General features: G+C 52.7%; 1 protein-coding gene and 1 long non-coding RNA gene across 2 annotated transcripts in view; both read left to right on the top strand.

Moving 5' to 3' along the window:
• Positions 1–836: 836 nt before the first annotated feature.
• LOC121082779 lies at positions 837–6,754 on the top strand. The gene is made up of 3 exons (XR_005826112.1): positions 837–998; positions 2,986–3,312; positions 5,938–6,754. It is a non-coding gene; the product is annotated as an uncharacterized LOC121082779 (long non-coding RNA).
• Positions 6,755–7,739: 985 nt separating this feature from the next.
• MNT (MAX network transcriptional repressor) overlaps positions 7,740–14,097 on the top strand; it is a 43,004-nt gene continuing 36,646 nt past the window's right edge. Inside the window, exon 1 of the mRNA XM_040578745.1 lies at positions 7,740–7,925. Within this exon, the coding sequence (XP_040434679.1) occupies positions 7,853–7,925 (73 nt within the window). The 5' untranslated portion in view covers positions 7,740–7,852. The remainder of the gene's footprint in view (positions 7,926–14,097) is intronic.

Here is a 14,097-nt window from a genome sequence, read left to right as displayed (position 1 = left end):
GCCCTGCCCGTGGCGGGGAGGGGGACGAGATGGTCTTTACGGTCCCCTCCAACCCAACCCGTGCTGCGGTTCTGTGATAAATGGCTCCGTGACTGACCCATCGGTCCGGACGTGTTTGCAGACCTGCCATGAGCCTGCTGCGCTGCGGACATGAGCGCGGCTCTGAAGCGGGCAGGAACAGCACGTTTGTTCCATTATGCTCGTCGCTCTCTGCCGCCACGTCCCTCCGCCGGCCCCTGCCTGAGGCCGCGCTCCCGCCGGGTAACGCGCCTTCCCAGCCGGCCCCGGGCCTGGGCCCCGGTGCCGCCCCGCCCTCCCGCCCGCGCCGCCGGCACCGGGCTGCGCCGCGATCGCGCCCCAGGCGGCGGCCGGTCCCGCGGGTCGGGGTGCGGCTGCCGCGGCGCGGGGGTCCATCTGCCGGCGGCTGCCGGGCACTACGGGCCGGGCGCGGCGGGGCCAGCCCTCGGGGGCCGCGGCCGGGCGTGCGGGCTCTGCCCTAAGGGGCTGAGGTGAGGCGGGCCCTGGGAAGCCCTGGGGCGCCCGGCGGGGAGAGCCCTGGCCTGAGGGGCGCCGAGGGGCCCTGGGGGTCCCGGCGGGGAGAGGCCTGCCCTGGGGGGCGCTGAGGGTCCCAGCGGGGAGGGCCCTGCCCAGGGAGGCCCTGGGGGGCCCGGCAGGGGAGAGCAAGCTGCCCTGGGACACCGCCCCAGGGAGGAGAGGGGTCCCCACGCCGCCCCGGGGCTCCTGCGCCCCGCCTTGCAGCCCTGCCCCAGGCGAGGCGGGAGTGCGTGACACCTCTTCAGGCGTGGGGGGCGCAGGGGCAGGAGGGCGCCCGGCTGGGCCCGGTGCGGCGGGCCCCGCTGCGGCTTCCTCGGCGGTCCCTCCTTGGGCCTGGGCGCCAGCACGGCAAAGAGGCGGCTTGAAGCAGTGCAGAGGCAAATCCCCCTCTCGGAGTACTTGGCTTTCTCTGCATATTTCATAGAGGAGATTTTACTGCTCTGGTAGGTGTTTTATGACAGACAATAGTTTGCAGCAGACCGGGAAGATGTGTTCAGTGTCCATTCCTTAGTCGGCTTTTGTTCCCCAAACCCAGGAGACCTCAGCATGCGCTCTATGGACTTTGGATGGACACCACCACCCCACCCCCACCCCCCACCCCCTTTTTATCAATTTATCCAGAAATGCTTTCTGCAGCTGACTGCAGCCTATGCAGCATATTACTGCTACCTGGCATTTCCTTGTTCTGTTCTAAACAACAGAAGTTGGGATTTTACCTGCTGAGAAATCTGCAAAGCTAGTAACCAGCTGCCTCGGGCTTTAGCACAGACCACATCAGAAGTTCCAATCCAGGCCTGAATAAATGCTCAGATCGCACAAGTAAAGAAAACTACAGAATTCAGCACTGTGCCCCCAGAAGGCAGCACTGAGCGTGAACACCAGGAGCCCAATAACTATTTCAGAATGTCAGAATCACTTTTTGGTTCAGTTTATCTGAACCAGTCTCAGGCACTTCTGTACCAATGTATGCCTTATATTGTAGAAATACTACAAATGGTGGTAGGGAGAACGTACATAGTAACAGTGATGGCACTGTCACGCTGCTGCAGGCCCTACAGATGGTATCTAAGGCAGGTTTGGCAATAGTAGAGATTTTACTAACGTACATTATATTGATGTGATTGGCACTTATATATTACATAGCTGTGGTGTCCACAAGAGTGACTGCAAAATGGAGAGTGAAGAAAAACTACCTTTAATGCTTCCAGGGAGATAATATTAATATACCTTGCAGTCAGAAACTTAAAACTTCTCCTGCTCACAGCATTTCCAGGTGACAACCAGGTATTTTTCAGAAGATACACCTTAGCATAATACAAGCTGTCCTTATGCCATGCTGAATTAACTGGTCCGGTATGGAGATTACTGAGTAAAACCAGGAGGAATCTGGAGAGTGTCCGAGACGTTGTGAATCTGGTGTTGGCACTTCCTGGTGCTGCCCAAGGGTGGATGTCAGGCGCTGCTGCAGGGAGGAATGGGCAAGTTTTTGGCTGTATCGGCAGATCTGCATGAGACCCATTCATCACAGAAGTCCTGCTTAAACACTCTTCATGATTAAATATTTACAATAAGAATTTATTCATCATTAAAACCATAAATAAAAGGATTACAGAGAAAGTCAGAATGGTTCAGTCAGGAAAGAGCACTAATTATTTTCACCCTTGTGGGTTTTTCTGCATCCAATACTTGAATTTCAAAATGAAAATATTGAGATAAACTCCAGCTTTCATGTAAGTACAGTTAGTGTAATTTCTTATTCAGTGCGAAGCCTGAAAAAGGAGAATAAACACTCATCTAATAATTTACACTGAGTCATAATTTAGGCCCTGAGCAACAAAGTGTTTAAGCAGGCAATAAAACTTCAAGCAGTCAAGTATTCCCACAGACTCCAGAAGGATATTCAGGGGCCTGTAGTGAAAAGTTGTTTATTCGGAGTAAGGGAAGGAGCAGAATTCACATGCGCTGGAAGCTGAGTTGTGGTGCCCAAGCTGGGAAGATGGATGATGAGAATTTATGATCTGGAGTGCAGAATGCAGAGCTCAGTACCTGCAGGGCCACCAGCTTGCAGAGGGTGATTCCCTGGGTAGCAGGGATTTAGCATAATCTAGGAAAAGTCACATTGTTTTGCGTAGTACTGCCCCAATGACCCAACCTGATGCAGGTGTGTGCGTGTGTGGCACAAAACCAATTACCCAAGTTGCTCATCCAATTTTTATTTGGATGTTTGTAAATAGTGTGAACAGTGAAAATTGTTTAGCTTTAGAAAGTAATTTAGCTGGGTTTCTAAGAGACATTTAATGATCTTATATTACCCAAGGTCCTCTAAAACCAACTGTATTTCAAGTTAGATGCAAATAATTTTGGCTGGAAGTAACTCTTTACCTTTCTAGTAAAAAGCTCCCATTTAGGTGTTATTTTTTCTACCAACAGGTACAATTAGGAAGTGATATTTCATAAAAGCTCGTTCCTGATGCAAAAAAGATGGGAAAACAGGAAAGTGAAGCATGCACACTGGGCACCGCTACACAGTGGGACCGTCCACGACTGGCAGACGAGCAGTTAGGGGAGAGAACATTGGACAGAGATGTGGAAACCAGGCTGCTCCCCAGCTGCAGTGCGCAGGCGACGTGGTTTCTCCAGGGCTGTAGCACAAGTTTTAACGAATGTCCTCGTGTCAACAGTGTAAATACTCAGCAGCTGCTCCTTGCAAGCCTCAAACCACCTCCTGCTCCAGGCACCTCCCGCCAGGAAATGAATGTGAGTAATTTCTGAACTGGGGGGTGGAGGAGGAGTCTTAGTGATGAATATTGCCAGAAAGCTAAGCTTACTGATGGTCACGTGATGCAAAAATTCTGAGGATGGTTTTGTGTAAGGAGAAGCTGTTTGCTGCATTGGCGGAAAGGAAATAAGCAGAATAACAGGAAGGAGATTGTCGAGTCTGCAGCAGTATTGCAGTTATTCTTCCAAATCTGTATATCTGAAGTTGGGGTTTTTTTAAACATCCATCATACTCCTAGTACAGAATATGTTTAGGATATTAGGTGATCCCTGTGGCGTTGTAAGACAGCATCATCCTCAAAATGGCAATTTTTCATCTCCTTTGAAATTTTGTCTTTTCCTTTTGAGAGAAGGACGGCAGATATAAGGAAAGATAATGGGATCTATAACCACTGCATGTTTTCCCTGCACTATCAATATATGAACATCACGATCATAATTATATATAAATAAATCTAAGCCCATTCAAATTTTATGTAATGCCATCAATAACCCTGAAAACAAATGTATTTTACTGAGTACAGTAAGACTTTACATTTGTTGTGCTAGTCAAAATACGTTTGGTTTTGTTGGGTTTTTTTTTTTCACAACCCAGCTTCATGTTTAAGATATCCAGATTCACCGCTCATAGTGGATGGGAGCAATTTCATTTATGGTCAAGTCCATTAAACTTACTACAGCCAGAATGTAGTAGAGATTAGTATCTGTACCATCTGAATATCAGCCAGTATTATCTAAAGGACTGACTAGATGGGATATAATAAACAGATAAGAAATTAAAATGTCCTTGGCATTCTCTCAAAGCAGGTGAAAAGACATACCTCTGAACCTATATATGCTTGTAAAGGAAATGAAAGCTTTACATTCTGACCTTCTAAGTGACATCCAATCTTTGGAGAAGGTGAAAAAGAATTACTCAAAGGATTTGGCTGAAAGTTACAGAACCATGGATGGAAACTGCAGACCCCTTCTGTGCCCTCCAGAGAAGGGCTGGATGTTGGGATCTCCAGCAGTGCCTCAGAGCTGCCGCTGAGGAAGCAGCAGCAGAACCAGGAGCCCTCTCTCTCTCTCCCTGGGAAGACAGCCACAGCCTCTGAATCCTGCCCCTGGGTTGCTGTCAGGAGTAGCCCAGACAAGGAAGAGCAGCGTAGCTCAGAGCAGAGTCCACGAGGACTGAGGGGAAGGACAACTCTGACTTCAGACCAAGCTGCTTTGCTTCTTGGTGTCGTTAGCCCCCAAAGTCTACGTTTGGCTGGGTTGTATAGATAGCCCAGCATCTGCTTTTCACAGGCTCGGGGTGTATGGGGTAGAAATTGGACCTCTTTGTACTTCTAGTACATACGCAAAGTTTTAAAAACTCTCCCTAAGTATTCACAAAGGCAATCCATATAATCTAAGTGTTCTGGTTTATCGCTGTACCTAGTAACAGGGTCAAATGATTCAGCGAAAATCTTTCTTAGCGTAATCCTCCAGAGGTAGATGAATATACAGCTGATGGATTTTGGATGTCTTCCCAAGCTGCTGCTTCAGTTGGGTCCAAAAACTTGCAATAAATGAATTTAATCAGGAAACATCGCTCCGATATGAATGCTTAATGGCACTGATTTATACTTTCAGCTGCCAAAGTCAGGAGCTAGCTTAGCAGTTGAGAGCCCACAGAGCTCAAGATTTCAGAATAAACAACTCTCCTTGGAGATTAAAGCATTGCAGAAGATGTTACCAGACAGACAGAATAAAAGTTTTCCCTCCTACTTAAAGCAGTTAACCCAGCACAGGACTGAACTATTCAAATGTATCTGAAAATGTTTCTCTAAAAAGCTGTGTTCTAACTCCTGGTCTAACTTCTTTAGACCACTGGCTGTTGTTTTGTTGGTAAGTTCCTCCAATGACTAATTTTTCTCTCACCTGCTAAAAACAGAGTTTGTAGCACTTGCAGGAGCACAGAGCCAGGAGGTCCCTGAGCTGTGCTGTAAAAGCACAGGCAGGTACTGTGGCTCTCTGCAAGGGCACAAGTTCTGTGGTTAAAGGGGGTGCTGTTTGTAAAGCAAGTCTGATTACAGAACAGCAATTCCTTCTTAAAACTGAGGCCATCTAGAAGAACACTCTGTAAACCTGTGTGGTTTGTAGGATTATGCACAGTATGAAAGACAAGAGAGAGGTGGCTGGAGAAAGATCTGTCGTTTACTGCACTGGCGCACACAGCAAAACAGCATGAGTTGCAGGCTGGCCTCCCCAAAGTTCTGCTGGTGTTCTTCAGCTTTGGTTTGCAAGGTGCCATTCGATCCTTGGCTCTTCTGCTATGATTAGACAAACCCGATCTCTGGATGTAACATACACAAACATATTCAGCACATGCAAAATATATCTAAATATGTCCAGGTTACAAAGGGAAGGACATAAAGTCGATTAAGTTTGCCCTGGAGTAGCTTTTACTGAGCTCCTTAAGGATATATGCATTTTATGGCTTACTTATATTAGTAATCATACTGGTTTTATGCAGGTCTCCTGCTGAGTTCAGTATACAACCTGTCTGTCCACTCTAAAAGAACCAGGGCTGGGTGATGAGGGGCATTCACGTTGCTAAAACTCTTCCATTTGTTGCAGAAGTTGCGAGGAGTGGGTCGAGACAATTTGCAGAAAGAAGACAGATGATTGAAAAGCAGCTGAGAAGTTCTCTGAAAAATGAAGCGTGTCCTTCCATTAGCAGCAACTGTCTGATGGTGGTACCTGGTGAGTTACGTTAGCCACAGAAGGCTTTGTCACACATAGTAATTTCTTACATCTTCCACTCATGAGCAATTACGATACGCTCATTAATGTTGTGAGGTATTCAGGTAACATAGAGTATGGGTGCGTGGCAAAGCCAGCCCAGGAGGAAATGACAACTTCCACCTGCAGAGAAAGATCAGATGAGCGTGTAGTAAGTGAGGCTGTCAGCCACGTGCTGGGTGAGGAGGAGGAGACAGCGTCCTGCCCAGCGGGTGCAGGTGGCGTGGAATGGGTGCACCTTTAGAAGCCAGCCCAAATCTCCACAAACCAGTACGGCCCAGCTCACAAGGGTCTGGTTTTGCCATCTTCACTGGCTGTTGCTCAGTGTGGTTTTTGGTCTGTGAATTCCTTAATTTTTTTTTAAGTAGAATGAAAATTCTCATACAAAAGTATTTTTTCCCCCAAGCCATTTCTTCCATTAGAAGCATTGTTTTTTGTAATCAGTTTCTTTTTGCTTTACTTCAGTATCTTTTTGCAGCCCAAAAAACTAAGTCAATCAGAGGCAGATACTTAGCATGCAAAATTTCAGTGTGGATAATTAATTTAGTTTTGCAAGCTACTGAAAACAGGACCTTACAAAGGGAAGCATTAGCTAACATGAACCGTAGGCAGCACGTCCAGCTCCAGTGCGAGGCATTTCCAAACGAGCAGGCACTTCTGTAGGAGCTTTCCAGCCGGCCCCCTTTCCCTGTAGCTCGGGAGAAAGGGCTTGGCTCCCCTCTGCGCGCACACACACCCCCCCCCCCCCGCCCGGCGCAGTCCAGAGCCCCCCGGCCGGGCGCACCCGCGGGGGGCACGGGCCGCTATAGCCGCGGCCGGGCCTGGGCAGGGATCTGCTGCCCGGCGCTGCGCCGGGCTGCTCGCCGCACCTTCTATCTACGGCAGCGCTGGCATTTCGGGGGAGCGGGATTGCTCGCTGCCTGGCCGAGGCCCGCAGGGATGCGGATTATTTTTTTATTATTATTTCCTTGAGTGTAGGGTGCCTGGGGAGATGCCCCGGCGGGAGGCAGGGAACGCGCCGCAGACCCGCCACCCGCGTCCCTGTGGCGCTGGCCCCGCCGTCCCGCCCCGAGCCCGCCGGCTGCCCTGCAGGGGCCGCCTCAGCGAGCCGCACCTCGGCCGCCCAGGGGGCCGGCTGCCCGGCTCGGGAGCGCCGCGCCCGGCAGTCTGCGCCCCGCGGGGCGGCGGCGGCGGGAGGGCGCGGCGCGGCGCGGCCCCTTTAAGCGGCGCGGCGGCGGCGCGGGGCGCCCATGTGGAGGTGCTCCATGCCTTGTTGTCCTCCGCGCCCATTGGCCCGCGCCGCGGTGACATATTGTAATGGGCCGCCAGCGCACTGCGGGGGGAGGGCGGCCCGCAAAACCCGGCGGCCGGAGCACGGCGCCGCCGGCACGGCTCGGCCCCCGCAGGCCCCCGCCTCCGCCGCGCCTCGGCGCGAGCGCGCCGCCGCCGCCGCCCCGCGCAGCCGGTGGGGCCGTCGGGCCGCCCACACGTCGCGGCGGGCCGGGCCTGGCGGCGCGTCCCGTCCCGCCGCGTCCCGTCCGTCCGGCGCCCCTCCCTCCGCGCCGCGTCTTGCCGCCGCCCGCCGCGTAGTAGCGGGGCCGCGCCAGCGCCCGCCTGTTGTGTTTCTGTTGCCGCCCGCCATCTTGTCGCCAGCGCTGCTGCCGTCGGGGCGAGCCGCGGGGCGGCGCGGCGCCTGCGGCCGGGCCCGCGCGACCGAGGAGGCGGCGGCGGCGGCGGCCGGGGCCCCGCCATGAGCATCGAGACGCTGCTGGAGGCCGCGCGGTTCCTGGAGTGGCAGGCGCAGCAGCAGCAGACCGCACGTGGTAAGGGGCCGGCCCGGGGCCGCCGCCTGACAGCCCGCGGCCGGCCGAGGCGGGCGTGGGGACGAGGCCGCGGGGGCCGCGCCGGCACCGGGGGGTGGCGGGGCGCGGCGCGGCCGCGGGGGCTGCGGCGGTGCCGGGGCGCGGCGCTGCCGCCGGGGGCGGCGGGGGGGAGCCCGCGGCGCGGGGAAGTGACAGGACGCGGGGAGCGGGGCGGGTGACCGCCGCGGCGGGAGCTCCCTGCGGGCAGGGCGGCCCCGCTGAGCCCCGGGCCGCGCCGCGGGGCGGGGGGGGGGGAACACAGGGGCACACGGGACCGCCGGCCGCCCCCGCCCCTCCCGCGGGCGCGCCACCGCGCGCTGCGTGTCTCCGCGCCGCCGGCGGGCCGGAGGCGGGGCCGCGCCGCGTGACGCGCCAGGCGCCGCCTGCCACCACGTGCGCGCCGCCCCGCCCGCGCGCCGGGAGCGGCACCCGCCCGCCGGGCACCCCCTGGGCACCCCGGCCCGCCGGGCAGCCCCGCCACCTCCTGGGCACCCACGGCCCGCGCGGCCCCCCCGGCTCCGCGCCGGGCCCCGGCCTCCCTCTGCTCTGCGGGCCCAGCCCGACGCGGCGCTGCGCTGCGGGGTCCCCGTCGGGGAGGCGGTGGGGCCGGGATGGGGAAGCCCCGCGGCGGCTGCCCCGTTCCGCCGGGCCGCGGTGGCTTCCCCGGCGCCGGTAGCCGCTGCCCGCCCGGCCGCGCCGCGCGTTGCTGCGGCCGGCGCCTCCGGGCCTGCCCTGGGCTCCCGCTTCTTCGGGGGCAGCGGCGCGTTGGCGGTCCTGGGGGCGGCAGCCGCCCGGCAGCGCCCGGGCCCGGCCGCCTGCTCACGGCTCGGGGGGAACGAGCCCCGCGGCGCTGGCGGCAGGTCGGCTTGTCCCTTCCCCGCCTGCTTGCTGCGAGCGGCGCTGGAGCCGTGATGCAGCATTAGCTCAGTGACACGAGTGTGTACCTGCGGCAGGAGCGGGAGGGAACAGCTCTTTGTGTGCCACTGCCGGGCTGTAGCTGCAAACCCATTGTTTCAGTGATGAGTCATGCAGGAGATAGTAGACATTATGAAGCAAGACAGCTCGGAGGCGTGCAGGGGCAAGAGGCTCCCGCAATAAGGAACAAAAATGTGGATTTACAGGCTACGGTGGTCCTCTTTTTCCAAGCCTGGCACTGGCACCCTAGCCGAGGCGGGAGAGCTGCCCCTGCAGCCCCAAGCAGGGTGGGTGGCAGAGCTCCCTGTGCCTGTGCTGAGCCCGTGACAATTTCATCGCCTTTCTTGCCAGTCAGACGTGCTTAGTGGCTGTTACATTCGTAGCCCTTGGCTCACAGGTGGTGCGTGTGCGCTGTGTATAGTAGGAGTTACACATGGGAGAACTGCTGTTAAGCAGGGTTCTTTATTTTATCTCCTGCTGCTCAAAAGACTTTAATTATTATCCAGCTACCCCAAGCTAGGAGAATGTTTTGTAAATGGATGCAACAAGTAAGGATCTGGGATACATAGGAAGAAGCGTTGCCTGCATGGCAGGAGGGGCACAGGTGACCTAGCTGCATCGTGTTGGATAACCTCTGAAGGCAGAAATTATTTCTAAGTGGGGCATGGACAAGACGATGCACCAAAAAAAAAAAAAAAAAAGGAAGGGAAAAAAAAAAAAGAAAATCAGGTGGGCTTTCTAGTCAGAAGGAACAGCATGCAAGGATGCATGGAGATGCTCTTTTATACCAAAGCCTGCTCCAGGTGGGACCTGCCTGGGTGAGTTTGCACAGCACACCCTGGCGCAGCATGCCCTCAGTTGTGACCAGGTGATTTGTGTTCTGCCGTGATACACACAGTTAGTGTTCCTGCTACAACAGACATCTCAGGGCTGAACTGGCTGGTGAAGCAGCAGCGTCAGTGCAAACGTGGCTACTTCAGGGAAGTTGTGAGCACCAGGAAGATGTGTGGTATGAGAGGGAGGAGCCCGTTGCTTGAACTTCAGATAACAGGAAGATGTTGAGGGGAGAGTGTAAGCAGGGAAATAGCTGGGGAAGGCTGTTTGGGCAACAGTAAAGCATTCGAGATTGGCTTCCTTCCCTCGCTCCCTCACCACCTTTCTCTCCTTCCCCTTCAGGTGTATGTCCAGAGAAGTTTTACAGGCTGTGTTATACCCACAGTTACGCTGCATGACTCTGGGTGTCCAATCTGTCCTTAAAATCAATCCCATTTGGCAACAGCATTTAAAATAAAACTGATGTAAGGCTGCCAGGTCTAAAGTAGACAGTGGTGCTGCAGAGCACTCGCTCAGCCTCAGGCAGGAGAGCAGGATGGGAACCTGCTCAAAGTCCCTGCTGATGCAACGGCAAGTGTGGTCTGCAGTCATTCTTTGTGGGTCTGCCCAGCTGGTGTCCAGGCACTCCTACCAACCAGGTGGTAAAACACCAAGCTGTTGCTTTTTCAAACCTGGGAATAAATGAGGGAAAAGTCTTCCGTTCAGCCAGACGTTCATCGTCTTCTCTTTATGAGGAAGAAAACTGATAGAAGGCAAAACCAAAGAGGTTTTGGGGAAAGGAGGGCAGAATGGCTTTGGGAGGGAAGAGGGTTAAGGTACGGCTGGTCCCCTTTGCAAGGATTCCCAGCAACGTGGAGCGGAGTGCTGTAGTACTTGCACATGAAAACGCTGTGTGTGTGGCATAGCCGCTCGTTCTGCCTGCCTGGAGAGTGCCATGGCCACTTCCCAGCTGGACAGAGGTGGTGGAGGATTGTCTCTGTGTGCAGTTTGTGACTGAGAGGGAGAGCTTTCTGAGAAGAGCAGATGAAGAAGGATTCTCTGAAAGCAGGCAGAAGTTAGATCTTCACACTCTCCTTGGACTTGCTGGGAGGACAGGCCAGCAGCTGTTGTCACAGCTTTGTATTTTTTGTGGTTGATAGTTATGGGGGAGAAGCTTGAATAATCTCAAGCTTTGGGGAATAGTGCAGGGTACACCTGCTGCGAGAGCTCCGTGAACTAACCTGGAATGAGATCATGTCCTTCAGGGAGGAAAGTGGCGTCTGCAAAGGTGTGAAATTGACATCCAGCACATACCCCAACATCTACCCTCTCCATCCATGTAACGCACAGCACTGCATGGGATGCCAGAGAAGGCCAGCAGTGCAGGCAAGGTGGTGGTGTCGCTGGGCACCTGTGCACTGCCTCGTGCAGTGTGTGCTGCATTTCACAGATCTGCAAATAAAGCAGCACTCGACTCTGGAGTCAGGTCATGCTGTATTTGTCAAGGTGCTGGTTTCCATGAGCGCACACGTGGTGCCCAGGCACTTTCAAACCTGCTGCAAGTGCCACAGAACATCCCATTTCTCTGGCTGTAACCGATGTCCTTGCTCGGGTCTCCATGGTTTTCCAGCAGGTATGCATGTGGCTTTTCCCACTCCTTCAGTCTTTTCCAGCAGCAGAAAATTAAACCTTAATTTATAACCAGAGCAAGTAGTCTTCTGTGCCTTCTGCTCTCTGAGGGCTGTTTGCTGCTTTGGGAAGGTGTTTGCGACACTTTGAGTTTGCTTGTGTGGCTGGGGTGAAACCTTGCGGTGGGCCACCCTGACCCACCGCAGGCCAACCCAGGCAGCTTTCAATGTGGAGCCTGCTCTGCTGTCAGCCTGTACACAGCACTGTCAATTCTCGTGTCCCTCAGTAATCAGGCACTGCCTGCAATATGGTTCAAACAGTGTTTACAAGATGTTTACCCAAAAGCCCGTTGAATATTCCATTTTATATGTATTAATATTTCAGAGAACATCATTTCACGTTGCTGAAAAAAGCAGAGTCTAAATACATCAGCTTGAGATGTACCCGTAAGAGTAACAGCTTGATAAGAGTATAGCAACATGGTATAGTTGTGATTGGGACCTCGTGGTGAAAGAGACTTCAGTGCTGTGGGGATCCTTGAGTTGTGCCATTTGTTATTAAAGCTGAGTTCAGACTTTGCTAAAACACTTGCTGAAATTTGAAGGACACAGCACAAGTGGTTGTTCTTATCTCCCAAGTTGACTGGGAGCAAATGAAATGCAAGTAACAGACTAAGAGGGAATTGTATGCTTATTAATTAAACAACTACCCAGATACATCTAACAATTTTAAATCTCTAGAATCCTTGCTTGTCATCACACTTTCACAACATAATCATTTCTGCTATTTGCTGACTTAAAACAGTGGGTTTTGGAGGCTCTTTTGCTTGTGTGCTCGTTGCACATCCCAGCTTGATTCCATGAGTAGGCTTGGTTTTGCTGCATGCTTTGTGCTGGGCTTGTGTGACTTGGAAATAGCTTTTTACAAATGCATGTGACGGATTGATGTAGATACGCAGAGAGATGCAATGAAAATGAAACTTCGGTGGTTAGGCTCATCAGCTGTACTCCTGTTCGTATGTTCAGCAGACCCGTGCTCCTCCACGATGACACATGTTATGTAAATGATGATACTAGTAATAATGTTATTTGCGTGTCATTAATATGTGGGGAAAAACCCAACAGATTTGGGGGACGCAAGGGGAATAGTTGATGTTACGCATTTCTTCTTAGAATATTAACACCATGGGAAGGCAAACAATAACTGACACAGCCTGGACATGCGCCATGTTGGCCACATAATTCAGTGTTTCTGATTGTTTTGGGAGTCAGGATTTTGAAGTGCTCTTGTCTTGTCCACATCTGTGCTTTCATGCTTTGTAATGCTGCTGCTGCTAACCCTTTTTCTGTAAACAAGTGGCTCACATGCATGTAAATGCGTATGTTTACACATGTACAAACCCACAAACTGAAGTCCTTTTCTGTCTGAAATTTGCAAACTCCAGAGACATTTGGCTTGAATTAGAGGGTGGCTGATTTCTTTGAATTTAGGTTAATCCAAGAATGTTTTATGATCTAAGAAAACAAATTCATAATTGCAAGTAACTTATATTTGTTTTCTTAGTTTTTTTTCCCATAGATACTCATCTATGACCCCCTCACCTTGCACTCTCAGCTTTGCTTGATGCTGCTCAGTTATGTTTATAGCCTTTTATTTTTTTGAACATTGGCAGCCAGGGTGGTGAGCGAACAGTAAGCATAGTTCTGGTCTTTCCCCATCTCATCTAACTGACATTTTGGCACACATCTTAATTGTGTGGGATTAATAAAAAGATGTGTGGTGACCAAAAAGATTCCCTTTGGCTGTAGTGCCACCCACCTAGTGCGGACGGGTGAGGAAGAGGACTGGCTCACACCTAGCCACTGTGTTTCGGTGGTGGCCTGGTGCTGTGCTTGGTGTAGGCCTCCTCTGGTGTCCCTCAACAGGTCTTATCAGTATGATGTTGAGACACATCTCCAGAAACCCTGTAGAGCTTTTAGGCCACGGCTGGCTTTTGTCTGGCCAGCTCAGGGTGCACTGCAGCTATGCTGCAGCCCTGTAGGACACCGGTGCCACAGTGGCAGGTGGAAAGAGCTTTTTGTTGCTCAAGTGCTGGACTAGCTGTTGTGCTCGCCCTTTCCTTGTGTGTGTGTTTGTTCCTGTTCCCCCCCCCCCCCTTTTTTTTTTTTTTTTACTTTATGGTGGGTGCACACCTGGTGTAAGTAATTGGGCCTGGTGGTGGAGAGTAAGGGAGTCACACTGGCTGCAGCAGAGGACCACTTCCAGATCTTACATTGTCTGCACAGTTAATCTCTCCTCATGTGCTAAAGCAACTTTCTTATCTCATTAATTTGGGAAGCAGCTCTGCATCATAGACCCAACAGCAAGGCTGGAAGTTGGGAAGCTGCTTTCCTTAACTGGGGAGTGCACTGGCAGCTTGCTGCGCGCTGGTCTGGGGCTGCAGTTCAGGGCAGAGCCACACGTGCAGCTGCAGTTTGAGGGAAGTAAACTGCACATAAGTTGTTCTTCATTTCGCATCTTAATCCCCTCCTGTCTTTTCTACCCATACAGGCATATGGGTGTGCTTAGGAAGAGAATAATAGTACAAATACAAAATACAGTGTACAAAGTTTGCAGGCCTTCACTGAAAAAAAAAGAAAGCCAGCTTTCCTTTGATTAGCTCATAAATTGTTTCGCTAAGGGACATCAAAGCATTTTATAGTCCTCAGCTGAACTATGCAGCACTTCTGAAAGGTCACAGGTGGATGTGCTGAGGTGCAGGGTTGTGAAGTGCCTT

The sequence above is a fragment of the Falco naumanni genome, chromosome 1, assembly GCF_017639655.2.
Source record: "Falco naumanni isolate bFalNau1 chromosome 1, bFalNau1.pat, whole genome shotgun sequence".
NCBI classification, from domain to species: domain Eukaryota; kingdom Metazoa; phylum Chordata; class Aves; order Falconiformes; family Falconidae; genus Falco; species Falco naumanni.
This window is presented reverse-complemented; position numbering and strand designations above follow the sequence as displayed.